At 37.0% G+C, this 16,464-nt stretch overlaps 1 protein-coding gene across 2 annotated transcripts in view; it reads left to right on the forward strand.

Moving 5' to 3' along the window:
* LOC122811888 (delta-like protein 1) overlaps positions 1-16,464 on the forward strand; it is a 540,266-nt gene that overhangs the window by 356,623 nt on the left and 167,179 nt on the right. For both annotated transcript variants that reach the window (XM_044084029.1, XM_044084030.1), the window contains exons 8-9: positions 11,369-11,461; positions 11,584-11,709. In XM_044084029.1, coding sequence (XP_043939964.1) covers positions 11,369-11,461; positions 11,584-11,709 — 219 coding nt within the window. The remainder of the gene's footprint in view (positions 1-11,368; positions 11,462-11,583; positions 11,710-16,464) is intronic.

The following is a 16,464-nucleotide window of genomic DNA, read 5'->3' on the forward strand; positions in this document are numbered from 1 at the left end:
CCTATCCAACTCTTTCTGCACAGACTCTGGCCATGTCTTGACCACATGCAGGTGTACTGGGAAATATCTAGACTATTGCCCTCTTCAACCTTTAGTGACTTACCACACACATATACATGCTTTCCCACAAAGTTATATTATGTAGCACAGTGTGGGTGACAGTGATCAGTGATACTTTATTATTCAGAGCAACTGCAATACTCACAATTCCATACAATACCAGAGTAAACAGTACCAGTACAGGGTGTCAAGGTTTTTATTTCTTGGCACAGTGTTCTTATCCGACTTACCTGTGGGAACAATGCTTGTTAGCACTACCTGAATGTTGCCACACAAAGTTCCAGATTACACATTAGTATTATGCACATACATCTCACTCTGTTACTGTACACACTCTGGTCACAGTTTGACAACATGGGGGTGTAGATAGGACATACTTGGCTTATTACTCTCATAACAGTTTTGGGAGTTGCTAGATTGACAGGTTTGTTCTTATAGATGTGTGACAATCAGTTGTATTTCCTGTTTGCTGCCTAAACATCTAGGATCATCCCACAGACTTCCTAGGTGGACAGGGTGACAGGCAGCAAATATGGGCTCATATACTGGATATTCTGGTCTTATCTGTACAGTTGTGGGGTATGATTCTGTATTCAGCCTACTTCCGCTCTCAGGATTCAGACCACGGCTGTGTCTGCTACAACTTAAACACTGTCCATAAGAGTTGTGTGCGCTATATAGATATTGCTGTATATCTCCTATCTGCTTTCTGTCTTATAATTCCCCTGTGGTTTTGCATTCTGACCTTGTATTACAACACTCTTATACAGGATTTCCTAGGCAGTTATATTTTGTAGGACAGTGTGGGTGACAGTGATGAGTAATACCTTATTATTTAGAGCAACTGCATCAGTCACAATGCCATACAATACCAAAGTGAATAGTACCAGTACAGGGTATCATTCTTTTATTTCTGGGCACAGTGTTGGTATCTGACAGACCTGTGGGAGAAATGTTTATTAGCACTACCTGAATGTTACCACACACAGTACCAGATTCCACATTACTATTATGCACATGCATCTCACTCTGTTACTGTACACACTCTGGCCTAAAAGCTTGACAACATGGGGGTGTAAATGGGACATACATGGTTTCTTACTCTCATAAGGTTTTGGGGAGTTGCTAGTGTACCAGCTTTATTCTCATAGATGTGCGTCAATCAGTTGTATTTCCTGTTTGCTGCCTATATATCTGGGATCATCCCATTGATTTCCCAGGGGGCAGGTTGACAGGCAACAGATATGGGCCACTTTACTGGACATTCTGGACATATCTGTACATTTGTGGGGTATAATTCTGTATGCAGACTACTACCACTGCCAGGATTCGAACCATGGCTGTATGTGCTAAAAATACAACAGTTCACGTCTCAGTTGCATGTGCTATTTGGGTTTTGTTGTCTGCTTTTTCCCTGTTTTCTGTCTATGTGTCTCTCAGTTGTACTAAATGGCCTCTGGAGATTACACCAGTCATATACAGGCATTCCTACACATTCTATTTATGGTGCACGGTGTGGGTAACAGTGCTTAATACAACAGTACTATTACATGATTGCAAATCTACACTACTATATGATACCAGAGTATACACATGCAGTCCAGCAGTTAGACCTTTATTGTCAGGCTATTACGCTTTTATTTGCATACAAACTTTATGAGACTCTTCCTGTCATATTCTCTGGTGTATGCAGTACTTGCCTTAAACAATACAGGTTTTATACAGGCAATTAATTTACTAATACTTTTAGATTTATTTCCTATGACAGTACATGCAAGAGTATTACTGACTTGCCTCACATCGCAACCTCTCCAGGCAACTTCCATGGGCCTCCTGGTTTGCATCCTGCTCACTTGCAGCTGTGGAGGACATAAGAGGAATATTTAGCCATACCTGTCCATGATATACATGTGCTGACAATTATTACACACATAGTGGAGTGATACTTACATACAACTGGGACAGCCCCTGCCATTTTAGCCTCTTGGATCTACTGCTCTAAGAGGGTCCCCCTTACACCACTTCAGGTCAACATAGTGATGCCTGACCTGCTCACCAGTTTGGGGTATGCCAGTGGCGCTGGTGATGTCACGAGCGAGATGGTCCCAGGCTTCCACCTTATATTGGGAACCCTGGTACTGGCCCTGCAGCAGTCTCTGCTTATGATCTTTGATAAGGAGTCCTGCCATGACTCTGGACTCCTGGATGCACCAGCGCTGCATCTGGAACCGCACACCTTCTCCCCTTTCTGGCATTGTGCCTGCAAGGGGAAACTACAACCAGTTATGAGATGTATTCCTGCCTGTTGGGTTAAGTAGAGCCAATTTTCTACACTTTTCCATGACTGGCCGGTTTTGAAAAGGCTAGACTATGGGCAAACCTGTTTACCTAAGGTTGACACTGTTTAAAGGGTTATAACACTAGGCACAATGAGTTAGCTGGCCTACACATTGCTTACACCTCCTAAGCTGGCCTGTGCAATGCTTAGCATTGTTTACATTAGACTTTGCATTATATTTTCTTTTTGGCATTGATTTATTATTCATTACATCTTATATATATGCCTGGTATCCATAATTCATGTGTACGTACACTGTATGGCGTCCTTGTGTTTTATTGGGGACTTCAACACTCTATTACAATTACATCTCACTTCTGGGCTTACTGCTATACTCCAGTTCACATATTTATGTTATGTAGTGGGTTATAGAGCATATGACTGTATACTGATTCCTTTCACAGGTTCAGTTTGATTTTACTATAGTGAGGGCTTGTTTGGTGATACCTCATTCTTCTGTACTGCTGTGATGGCTTGGTGGTCAACTATTGTGATTATAGTGTGTAGGGTCCTGGGTTCAAGACCTGCAAGGCTGTTTATTTTGTTGCTGGGCAGAACAAGGGTCGTTGTCTACAGAGTAATTAAGGCACTTTTGAGCAGTTGTAAGCAGGTTTGCGCAAGGGTAAGCAATGCTAACCTCCAGTTAAATATGCTTACAGAGAGTTAGCTTCAAAATTGCTTAACCTGTGTGCGCATTGCTTAACCCCACTCAAATGGGCTTAAACTTGCTTACTAGTGCTGAAATTTGCTTACTACTGCTTATTGGTGCATACACTTGCTTACTAGTGCTTATTCCCGCTTACAATTACACTGATTTAGACAGTAATATCTAATGGTTCTTGGGAAGTTGGGGATTTGGAAGCTGAATGGAGTTGTCATTCATTACACATTTTAGCTTCCATTTGTATCCATGATTCCTGTGAACATATACTGTATAGGGCACATGTGCTTATCTGTGGACTTTGCAACATTATGACACTAACACCTCACATGTGCATTTAATGCAGTACTCCAGTTCACAAATATATGTTATTTAGTAGGTTATGCAACTAAAATATTGGTCATAACGTGATTTGCCATGGAAAATGGAATGTGCTACAGTGGGACTCGAACCAGGAATGCCTGCTTATAAGGCAAATGCTCTGCCCACTACACTATTGCTATACTGCTTCATTTGCATATATCTTCCTTGTTATCCTCTTCAGCCATTTAAGCTGCATTAACCATAGCTAAGCGATGGCCACACCCGTGCACATACAGTTAGCTTTAATCAGATTCATAATAAAAAAAAAAGGGTTTGTTTATTTGATTTGTTTTATTATTGCTGTTGTACATGTGGGGGAATGTTGTTGGGGATATGCAGACACCTATGAGCGGTTTCGCTCATTCCTTTGGCCTTTCTGCTGTTCTTCATTGGGGGGGGCGTGTATATTCTGAGAGCTCTGCTCTCAGACATTCCCCTTGCACTCTTACACGCTCCGTGTAAGATTAGGAGCTCAGGCAGCGTGCCTTCATTAATATGCATGTCGCGTTGCCGTCCTGCTCCTAAACGGCCACTTCCGTGCAGGACTAAGCTAGTCCTGCACGGAAGATTAGTAAATCCAGGGATTATCAAAATGCATTTTGTGACTCATTGAATGGCCTTCTTGCTCCAGGTTGCTCGCTGCAATTTTTCTTTTAAATAGTAAAAAAGAAATTAAATTATGACTTCTCTTAGTGGTGCATCAGGTTCAGGGAGCTGGGATAAGGATTGATGGGCACACTCCAAATACAGGTTTGAAGTGGGTTCTAGCACCAACATGACAGAAATTAATGCTTGAAGAAATCACAGCATATTATTTTATTTGGCACCTTCCTTTAAGCTCAACATCAAAATGTTATTGCACTGTCCCTGATTTTCCTGATCTTCTACCTGATCCTGAAGAGACTGTAAAATCCAGAAGAAAGGAGATCATGTGGTCACCTTCCACTAACTGTAGTTTAAAATCACAGGTGGTTTGCTCCAAAGTGGTTCTTCTACTCACATCTGCTATTGCATTTGCTGATTTCATGCAGTTGCATTTTTAAGGATAATTGAACAGTATTCACTGACATACCTCTCGACTATCCAGAGTTTTGCCTCATATTTTTGGTCTGTTCCTCATAAAATTTGAGTTTTTCTAGCATATCACTGAGGATTTAAATTACTAAATAATGAAATACATTTTAGTTTCAGATATCTTTCAGAAAATGCATGGTAACCCAAATCATGTTATTATGCTGACTTTCTGAGTTAATGCTAGCAATATTTCAAATCTGTCCCTATCATGCTTTTCACCCTCTTAGAGCAAGAAATCTGGACAAAGCCAGAAATAATTGAGGGACAAAGGCTCAAAAACAGGGAGAATTTTTAAATATTGGCCATACAAACTTGGAAAGTTGATAGAATAACAGGTTTTGCATTAGCATGAAATTTATCCAGTTATTCATAACAGCTGATCATTGTTGATCAGTGTGGAATACAGAGTGATGCATGCTTGTTCTGCCATGTCAGCTGCAGGTTTTTCCCTTGAACTGGCTGCCAGTATTTTTCAAGGTTTATTTTTGTGTTACTCTTTTTTTTTCCTGATGGTGGCACTCAGGGGTTTGTTTAATCCAACAACTGCTTGAAAATTCTGTCACATTTTGCTGCCTCCAGGAAATTTTAAAAAAAATGTTTAGCACCAGGGCTGCAAACTCAAGCCGCTATATGAGGTGCCATGGAACTGGCAGTCCCAACTGCCCATTTCAATTCTATAAAACAACCACACTCCACTTGCTCTACTGTTCTAATGGTGAAAAACAAAATAAAGTCTACTACATTGTCTCAAATGCAAAGCCAATTAGACAGACTAGAGCAAAGAGCAGTCGAGCTGTGCAGAGCAGTTAATCAGGTTCTGAGATATGGACTTTTTATTTTAAATTATTGCTGTATGGTCAGAGATTCTAAGATTCTGACTTTTCTTTTTTTTTTCTTTTTTTTTGTTAAGTAGTGTTATGGCTGAGTGACCCCCTCCCCCACCAAGAACTGGGCCTTAGGCAGCTGCTGGATATGGCTATGTATATGTACACACATATCTGACCAATCGGTATCTTATCCCCTATTTCTAAACTTTTCGAGAAATGCGTCCACCTACAACTTCTGCCCTACTTCTTAAGTAATAACCTTCTCACTCCCACACAACATGGATTCCGTCCTGGCCACAGCACCACCACTGCCCTTATCTCCTTCTTAGAAACTGTTAACAAGGCTCGCGACACCAGCCACATTGTGCCTACCCTCCTTTTAGACCTTTCAAAGGTCTTCAACACCATATCCCATAACCTTCTCCTCACTAAACTAAATCTATCCCACTCCTCTATCAACTGGTTCACCAGTTACCTATCTAGCAGGCAACAAGCAGTAAAGTGGAAAAAAGCTATTTCTCCCTTCCTAAATACCCCCATAGGTGTACCCCAAGGTTCAATTCTAAACCCCCTTCTTTTCAGTATCTTCATAAACGATGTTCACCATGCCATCCCTAACATTGACCTTATCCAATACTCTGACAACTTGACAATAATCTGCTCTGCTTCCGCTTCTTCCTCTCTGGCAAAATTAACCCAGGACACCTTCTACTGAACAATGGATGCTAGACGACCATCTGGCACTCAGTGCAACCAAGACGAGGCTAATGATATTTACTCCTTCCAAAACCACCACCATCAACAAAAGTTCATTCTCTGTCTATGGCCCAAATAATACACCTCTCGAAATAGTCCCCACTGCAAAACTATTAGGAGTCCTCACTGATGATCAGCTAAAGTTTGATAGCCATATGCAAGTAAATATAAAAAAACACATGAGAAACTTGTCTTACTTTATCGCCACAACCGCTACATTTCTCCTTCCACTAGGCTTGCTCTCGCCACTACCTACCTTATCCCTTCCCTCCTATATGGTGCCTCCATCCTTACTAGTGTACAATCTTCCCTCAAAGCAAAACTCTCCTCCTGCTACTATAAAATTTCAAAATTTGCAAATGGCCAAAGATTCTCTACCCATCACTGTATTTCCCTTCATCAACTGAACTGGCTTGAACTACCCAATTATCTCACGAATACTCAACTTATCCAAGCACACAAAATTATTTTTAACCCCTCTCACTGCCCCTCCCTTGCCTCTACCTTCCAAATGTATCAACCTAACAGATGTCTAAGATCTAACTTCCAAAACCTAATAGAATTGCACAAACCAGCCTGTCCACCAGGCAAACATCTTCTACTCTTCTCTCTAGCTGGAATTCCCTCCCACTTTCAAAACATTACTTTACTCATACTTAACTTCACAGTGGGAATGCTGTCATCCTACATAGCTTCCATATCCCCCCACAGCCTACTATATCAGTAAATACATTCCTATAGTTTCTATAACTCCTAACAATAGCAGTAGAAATCATCAGATTGCACTAGAACTGTTTCTGTGCAAATGGAATTTATCCTGCATCTTAGTAACTTCTCCTCCATATGTACAATACACTGCAACTTAGTACTATAGTTTTGCAAATTCTCTCATACTTTGAAATTTCTTTTTTAGGAATCATCAGATTGTACAAGTACTGTTTTTGCTTAAAAATGAAATTATCTTGCACCATACTACCTGCTCCTTCTAATGTACAATACTGCAACTTAGTACTTGGTAATTTGCATATTCTCTCATATTTTGCCATTCTTCTAAATCTTGTAATGTCTGTCACTATATTTGTATTTTGTAATTTGAACTTTTATATTTTTTGTATTATTCTGGAGTTTTTCTGCCCAGGACTCCATTAAAAATGGGCTCCTTGTGGCCCAATGGACCATCCTGGTAAACAAACTGCAAATAAATAAATAAATAAAACAAATTAAAAAAAAAAAAAAAAAAATATATATATATATATATATATATATATATATATATATATATACACACACACACACACACACACACACATATATATATATATATATATATATATATATATATATATTTTTTTTTTTTTTTTGTGCCTTTCAGTTTTTCCCAGTTAGGGGTCGCCACAGCGGAACTCCGGTCCACTAATGATTGGCAGTAGATTTTTACGTACCGAGTTGCCAGCTCTGATGCACAACCTTCAACGAAGGTACGCCCATTCACACGTCTCCACACAGAAAACGCTCTAGCTGAGAATTGAACCGAACAGCATCTTACTGTGAGGCGACAACGCTACCGCAGCACCACCACCGCAGTGTATATATATATATATATATATATATATATATATATATATATATATATATATATATATATATATATATATATATATATATATATATATATATATAATTATTATATAATAAAATGTATATATATATATATCTATGTAAAACTATATATAATTATATGATTGTATAAATTGTATAATAAATGGTTGACATGTCACTTGGTTGACATACAAAACATGCACCATGTTTTGAACATTGATTGTATGGCATGGGGAATAAGTGTTCTTAGGGGATGCAGGATTATCATACAAACCTATGTCTACTAGACACATTTTAACTACTAATGATTTGTGGACTTTTGTTACAGGCTTGATTTTAATGGGAATTATGAGCTGAAATATCATTGCCAGAGGTTATAGGGTTAAAATTTCCTGCAAGTATTAAGGGGCCCAGGCTTTTTCTTGAACATAGGCGAGTAAAAGTCTTACTTCTTGTGCTTCCATTGTGGGGTCTAAATATACTGTGATTATGATTAAGACCCTCCCTCCCACTCAAAGAACCACTCCTGTTATTGCTGTAAAGAACAAATTGACATTTAGTACATTGAAAAAAGAAACAAATTTCCTTTTCCAATGCACTACGCATAACCCTACCACATTCAACTCAAATTTGTCTGAATTGTGGTAATGTTTTGTGAAGTGCTTTTTTAAAGTTCAGATGCACATTAGTGTTAGGGGCAGGGTTAGGGTTATTATATATTAGTAAGGTGGAGTAGTGGGGCTTCATTCCATCTGTGATTTATTCTGATGACTGAATACTATATTTTCCATAACCTCCTCTGTCATCTCTTTTGACATTCGTATTGTACTTATTTTTAAACAACAATTTGAAATGGCTTCTATGATGTCATTTGTGAGTATTACTCATTTTATTTTCATCTATCAGTAGTGTACAGACTACTTAGAGGAGACATGTGCCTGGCCTACAGAGCAATCTTGGATCCACAGCTAATGGAAATACTGCACACCCTCAAGTCAAATGGGACAAGGGTCACCTGCTCCAGGGACCTTAACCTGGCCTGCAACATAAATAGCACGTGATGGAGAAAGATATGTCTGTCAGAGGTTGTCATTCCTCTGGAATAGGCTACCAATTCACATCAAATAAAGCCACTTTATGACCCTGTTTAAGCATAGCCTGGATGACTGGATGGGAAACCATAAATTCTTGCCAGGGATTTCACCTGTGACTTTCCTAGATATGAACAGTTGTTGCTAACTAGGATTTCCAGTTTAGGCAAGATCCTTTGTATTGGGTTTCTCTAGTATTATATTGGGCACACATGGCTAGGCTTATAAAGACCTTTGGGTCAGTAGTCCAGTAACCACCTATGAACCTATGAACCTATCTCTGTCCATTGCTCTCTCACTTGTAAGTAGAATTTTAGACCTTCCCAAGATCTGGGCTCTTAAGGGTCAGTATATTTAATACTTATTCTAAACCTCACTACCCAGAACCAATTTCTTATACTGTTTTTATCTTCACCCCCATTTTTAGATATCAGATCAAGGGCTGCTTACTTTAACAAGGATTCCTTGTCAGACATATTACTGAACTATGCACATTAAGCCTAAATATGTTTCATAATGGCCTAAAAAGGTACCGTAAACCTAGCAAAAACTGCAGTTGTCTGTGTTGACTGCCTTTGTCAAGTCAGGGTTCAGTCTAAGCTGGCACATCTAAATGTGTTTTAATGATTGACAGAGAACATCTTTTTTTTCTTTGTGCTGTATTTGAATAATAGATACTGTAATGGCATAACATAATATATGTCTAAATGTTTCATTACAAGCAGATCATTGCCTGTAGCTTGGACACTGAACAAACAAGTCAGGAATAGTGAAATGATTAAGAAGCAAGTAAATAAAATTAAATAAATGTTTTTTAAGATGCAAAAAACAACATGATCATATGATTGGACACTGAACAATGGTCACCAGCCTCCCTTATTGTTGCAGTTACTGTTAAAAGGGGCAGGACTCTTTTTAACCATTCTACAGTAACCATAATTGTTTCAGTTTCCGCAGTACCATTGACATAACATATCTGAAAAATACAATTAAGTTTGTATGTTCTGGCTAATGGTTGAACAGCTAATACTATAGCACAACAGGAAAAAAACAAATATAACTAGAGTGCTAGCATTTAGTGCTGTTAAGAGTTTCTATCATGGATTCAGAAAACCTTCAGAACTATTTTGGCAACTTTGACATTTTAGGACTACATTAGGTAAAATCTCATTCTCTGCTCATTAGCGTGTCCTCTGAATTGAACACTGTTTAGTTAGAGATAATTGCACTTGAGCTCTTCTCTACCAACCCATGCAGTGCTGTTGCACCAGTACCTATAAACCTATATACAGGCACACAAACATGCACTCACATGCAACAACACAGAACTGAATGGATATTTGACATTAAATGGTGGCAGACATGCTTATGGCCATGTTCCCTCAAATAGTATGGTATAGTGTTTCTTTGAATCTATTTACCATGCTAATCCAACCTCAGTGAAAGTTCTGGGTAGGTGCCCATGGCTAATTTGCATTAGAAACATGCCTGCAGTGCCATATTTTCATGCTGTTCACTGAACTGTATGCCAGCACTCTCTGTGGTGCTACAGTGGTCACTGAGCTAAAAGCCCATATCACTTTAAGAAAATTTGCCTGAAACAGGTTTGCACTTTATGGTACAGATATCTGAATCCCAGGGCCTCTCAACTGTACAGATTTTTGCAGAATGTCCAGATTTTTGCCTAATATTTTTGGTCTGTTCCTCATAAATGTTGTGGTTTTCTGGCAAATCACTGCAATGATCTGATGACTGGACTCACTAAATAATGACATACATTTGAGTTTAAGTCTTCAAATCCTGCAGAAAATGTATGTTAAAGCACACCCTGTTACTCTAGCAACTTTCTAAGAGCAATATTTAAAATATGTCCCTAATTTTGAGTCTTTGTCCCCCCATTTAGTCAGGCTTTGTCCAGATTTCTTGCAGTAAGAGGTTGAGAAGTATGATCCCAGCATATATTTAATAGATAACAATTCATATCTGAACTAGGAAAATATGTTTTCACTTTCTATCAAGGAAAGTTTAAGACAGAGTGTGACGCATGGTATGGGATACTTGCAAAACTTAAAAGAAAGGGAATTTATAGCTCTCATTTTAGTCCCTACAAGCTGAAAAATATGATTACATTTTTATGATTAACGTTGGCTACGTATTCTGTTCATTAGCCTACTGTGTTACCTTTTTAAAACTGATGTTTGATTTGCTCGATGCTTTGCAAACTATTCACCTTAAAAGAAGTAAGAACAAAAAAACAATGATGCAGCTGAACTTTTATGTGTCATGACATATTTAGTATACCTTAGCGTATAGCAATTATTTGGTGCAGGGCCATGAAAAGATATGGAGAAAAAATGCAAACTAGAAGATCCAGCATATGTTGCAGTATTCAGGATATGGAGATGTAAAACCCCCAAAAAACGACTTTATTTTGATGTAAACCCAACTGCATCACCTAAGAATGAGCTCTGAAATCTCTACGAGTGAAATAGAAGAGTGGAAGTTTGTGATGGCTGTGTGCTTTAAACAACATAATAATGCATCATGTTCTTTCTTGGTCTCTTTTTTAACCTGTCCGTTACTCTCCTTTCCATTTCAGACAGATGCAGTCCTCCATGTGAAAATGGAGAGTGTGTTGGTCCAGGAATGTGTGCCTGCTACACAGGATGGACTGGACGCACATGTGCAGATGGTAAGTTATTCTATTTGTATTGCTAGTGCTTTCAAGTAACTATACTGAGTTGACATGCATGTCGTTAACATATCCTTCAACATCTGATAAATGAACTACCGTTATTTTGCTCTTCTCTTTAGACATAAATGAATGTGCATTTAATAATGGTGGCTGTGAACAGAGCTGCACAAACCAAAGAGGATCATACAGCTGTATTTGTACCGTGGGCTACACCTACTCACGGAGTAACTGGAAGAAATGTAGTGGTAAGAAAAGAACCATGAAGCAAAATGCATAAATGCTTGAAATTACTGTAAACTGTATAAGGAAAGTTTTATTTAAAAAATAAAATACTGCAGTCATTCACATACATTTTCTGGCTCCACATCGTTTGCATGAAAGATCAAAAGGTGATTTATGCTTTGTATACAGATAAACATGAATCATCAGAGCTTCACAAAGACTGCTTATAAGTCCATACAAGATTCATTGTATCAGTTTCTGTTGCTTTTGTTCAAAACATTAATGACAGATCAAGACAGTCCTGTCACTTGCAATGCTATTATCAGAAAATAGTTTGCAATTAGTCTGGTATCTCTCTTTTTATACGAAGTGATTACAGAACAGGTTTCATCAGAGTACATGCCTTGTCTTACATTCTGTCAGAACTGTAATGATGTTATTTCTTTCTACAGTAGCAGTCTGAAGACAGAAAGTTTGCATGGGGCATATTACACTTTAAAGTGTATGTTGATGGTAAAATGAATTATCCCTAAATTTGCAGATCACTTAATTGAGTGTTGTGGCATTTTGCTCACACTCTTATGTCCCAAAGTTCATCTTCATTGTCTTCTTTGTCATTGTATTTAATCTAATAGGTTTGAAATAAAAAACATTTCAATCAACCTTTTTCAGTCACGATTACTTAGTATTATTTTACTATCAGTATAATTAACATTATTTCTTTATAGCGTTAGAATGTTGTGATTAGACTCTTAAGTAAGGGGAAAACAGACTTGTTAAACAGCTTTCTGACATCAGAAAATGCTGAACAGACTTTTGTTAAGCCCCTTCACTACTGTTATGTTCCAGAATTTAAGTCTGCAGCTAACAAAGGCAACAGAGGGAAGCATAAAGAGTTTTAAAACATTAAATACATGGTAGAATTAAACATTTAACATGTTTTTAAAGCTGTTTGCATTTCTTATGCTTGCCAACATTGTTCTGTGGTGGTTAATCTTCTGTGTGGCATTGCTGAGTTTGTTAATACCTTTCAAAGTTGTCATACATTTCCCACTTCTACACTTTTTTCCTATGACTACTGCAGTACATGAGAGTATGTTAAGCTTCCTGCACTACAAAGAACTAAGATCTGGCCTTTCTGCTCATAATCCCGCAAGCAACACCCAAATATCTTATGTCTCACTGCGAGCACTTCATGCTTGTGTATAACGTCCTTTGAATAAAACGTAATTGCAGCATTCCTGGACAAGGAAGTAAATTTCAAAATGAGCACTATTTAAAGTGCTAGTGCACCTGAATTACAAAGCTACATGTTGACCCTTTAGTGTTACTGATTATTACTAAACATTTAACACACCTAAACAAGGATATCAAGTGATGATTCTTGAGCTTTGTTTTTTTTTTTTAAAACAAGTTTATTGTTTTTAACATACAAAATAAATATCATAACAATTTTATACAAGCAATTAAAATAGAAATAGTTATAACATTCAATAAAATAACCAAAGTATTTACAAAGACATCCACTACAAATCAAATCAATTGATTAAACTATAATGTCATGCTATTGAGACTAAGATTTTTTTAACAGGTTTTGTAAAGTATCCCATATAATATAATAAGATGCTTTTCTAGTAGTTCTTGATTTTATTGTCATCAATTCCATATGACACACTTCAGTCATAACATTTTTAAATTCATTAAATGAAGGAGGGGTATCTGAAATCCAATTTCTGGTTATTATTTTTCTAGCCACTGCTAGAATAGACCATAATAAGGGAAGTTTAACTTTTTTAACACTTTTAGGAACAGATGTGTTAAATAATATAAGTGATTTAGAAACAATGAAATTATCTGTGAAAAGGGCCTGCAAAAAATCATTGATTAACTTCCAATATTCCTTCAATTTTATACAGTCATAAAACATATGTGCCCAATCAGCATTTATTTCTACATCTTTTACGTAAGTTGTCTTTATTATTTATTTTATTCATCATTAAAGGTGTATAGAAGGATCTATGTAAAAATTTCCAAGTAAAACGTCTCCAATTAATGAAAGAAATAGTTTTATAAGCAGATTCCAATATATATTGTTTATCTTGTTGTTTTGGTGATTCACCATTAATGGAAATGAAATAATTCCAATAGGTATCTGAACTGTAATGAGTTTCTTCCCTGATAATTTTATGTATGTATGAGAGCTTACCTTTATCAGAAACTCTATGTTGTAAATTTAATATCAAGTAATCAATCAGTATTGGAACAGATTCTTTAACTGTTAAAGACATTAAATCAATTTTATTAATAAGATGTTGTCTAAAAGTCTGAATTTCTAACCAACATGTTTCTCTCAAATCAAATTCTTGCTTTAAGAAGTCTAAACTTTTTACTTTATTATCAGACAGCAACTGATACCAATACTTTAGATCATTCTCTGTGACTAAAAGAGTTCTTTCAGAGGTGGTTGACAAAAGCATACCTTGTGTATACATTATGGGGAATAGAATAAAATTCCATTCCTTATACTTAGGATGCATGAATATAAAATTACGATAACTGATAATAATGTTTAATGGGTAACTAACTATATATTTTGGTGTAATGGATGAAGTACAAAATTCTTTTAGTAACCATAACATGGGGTTATTTACAATAATATTTTCATGTATTAAAGAGATTTTCATGAAGTGAATGCTAATTAGTTCCCAGTAATCTTTCCATCTTGCAACATATGACTGATCTATTAACAAAGTAATAACGTTTATAATAGAAGAGATAGTATATAAATTAAAGTCTGGAAATGAAATGCCCCCTTGAGACCAGCTATTAGTATGTTTCTTTAATGCAATCCTAGGTCTATTAGGTGCCCATAAGAAATTTAACATTAATGAATTCAATTTCTTAATAATTATTTTTGTAGGTGGGAGTATTATTGATTGTATTAAGTATAATATCTTAGGGAATACTATCATTTTAATAATTGTGAGTCGCTCTTCCATGGTAAAAAACATATTGTTCCAGCTATTGAAAAGATTTTGTATATTAAGAAGACAGGTACTATAATTATCATGTATAATAGATTTGATATCTTTAGTTAATATTATACCTAAGTAAGTTATTTGAGCTTTGTTTTTGAAGTGAATTTCTTGTCATCCATGCCTTGAGCACATAACCATCTGGTTAAAAATGCAGACCTGATCACAGTCCTGTATATTATACTGCACTAAAGCACTTTATCTACCATTTTCATTGTTACTATAATAGAACAAATCATTTAAAAAGATTGTGAAACCACTTCAGTATTCTCACCTGCATCATACCTCTCAAGTGTACCTCATTACGAGGAACGTACCTCATTTGGGGTCTTAAAAGTTCATGCTCCTTGAAGTTCCTCAAAGTTCCACATTGAAAGACTCTTGTCACACATTCAGTGTTAGGAATATTTTAAGTGAAATCCATTGTAAATAGAAGTGAATCATATTAATTCATTAAAAGATCTTCATTATAAGTAAAACCAGTGTATTTTAACCATCCTATGACCTTCCTAGTTGAAGTTGTTAGTAAGCCATTAGTATGTGTTCCACATTTTGCCCATTTGTTCCACATTATGAGGGCTAGTGTTCCTCATTTTGGACATGGAAGATTGAGAGCTATGACCTGCATAATACAAAGTTTTAGAACAGAAATTCTAAAAGCAACTTAAATGTTATTAACAAATTGGATCAGTATGATTATTGGAATAGTTAACATTATTGTACATTTCACGATATTTAAAAATTAAAATAAACTCTGGGATTCAGAAAGGATCACCCCAAGTCAGAAGCCTTACAACAAGTGGCTCCCTTTGCAGCAACCCCTTGTAATCTACAGACTTCTCTATCTCAGAGGTTTCCTGATAGCAGGAGCATCAGCACAGAGGATGGTCCTATGGGCTGAGCTGTATGGTAATTAGACAATCCAAGTAAGTGGCTTATGCTAATTAGCCATGTCCTTTCCCACAGAAATTCTCATGACTTCTGAGTTATGCTGCCGAGTGATTTAAAGAATCACTCAGCTGTTTAAATTACCACAGCTGGAGGAAAAATTTAATACTATCAAAAAAATGAAGTAACCCATTGATTTCAATGGAAGAAGTCATGCTACAGATAAGTTCAGTGATGATCAGCAAAGATGTGAGGGGTGTTAGTGTTTGTATGTATTCGTGTGTGCGTGTGTGTGTGTCTGTTGTTTTTAATTTCTCCAAGTCTTTTGGGTTTCTAATACCATGACGGGAGTGGAACCCATTCCTGAGTCAAAGTATGATTAAAGTTCATGAAATTAGTATTGTTTCACGCTTTGATGTCAGCCAAAAGTGCTCTTCGCAGCACCCACAATGTGCCCACTAATGACTCCTTCTGCAATTTGTACAATGGTACATGAATTGGTTGTTGTTGTTGTTGTTGTTGTGACTTTTGGCTTTTCCAGGTTAGGGGTCGCCACAGCGGAACTCCGGTCCGCTAATGATTGGCAGTTGATTTTTACGCACCAATTTGCCAGCCCTGATGCACAACCTTCAACAAAGGTTTGCCCATTCACACATGTCTCCACGGAGAAGACGCTCTGAGAGTCGAACTGGATAGCGTCTTACTGTGAGGCGACAATGCTACCGCAGCTCCACCACTGCGGATTCCGTTACATGAATTGGTAACATATCTAAATACGATTGTAAATTCTTTTTTATAAGACCCATTGCTCCTACTACAATTGGAACTGTCTGGCTATCTTTCTTCCACATGGCT

Source organism: Protopterus annectens, chromosome 9.part0 (genome assembly GCF_019279795.1).
Source record: "Protopterus annectens isolate FY-2018-M chromosome 9.part0, PAN1.0, whole genome shotgun sequence".
Lineage (NCBI taxonomy): Eukaryota > Metazoa > Chordata > Ceratodontiformes > Protopteridae > Protopterus > Protopterus annectens.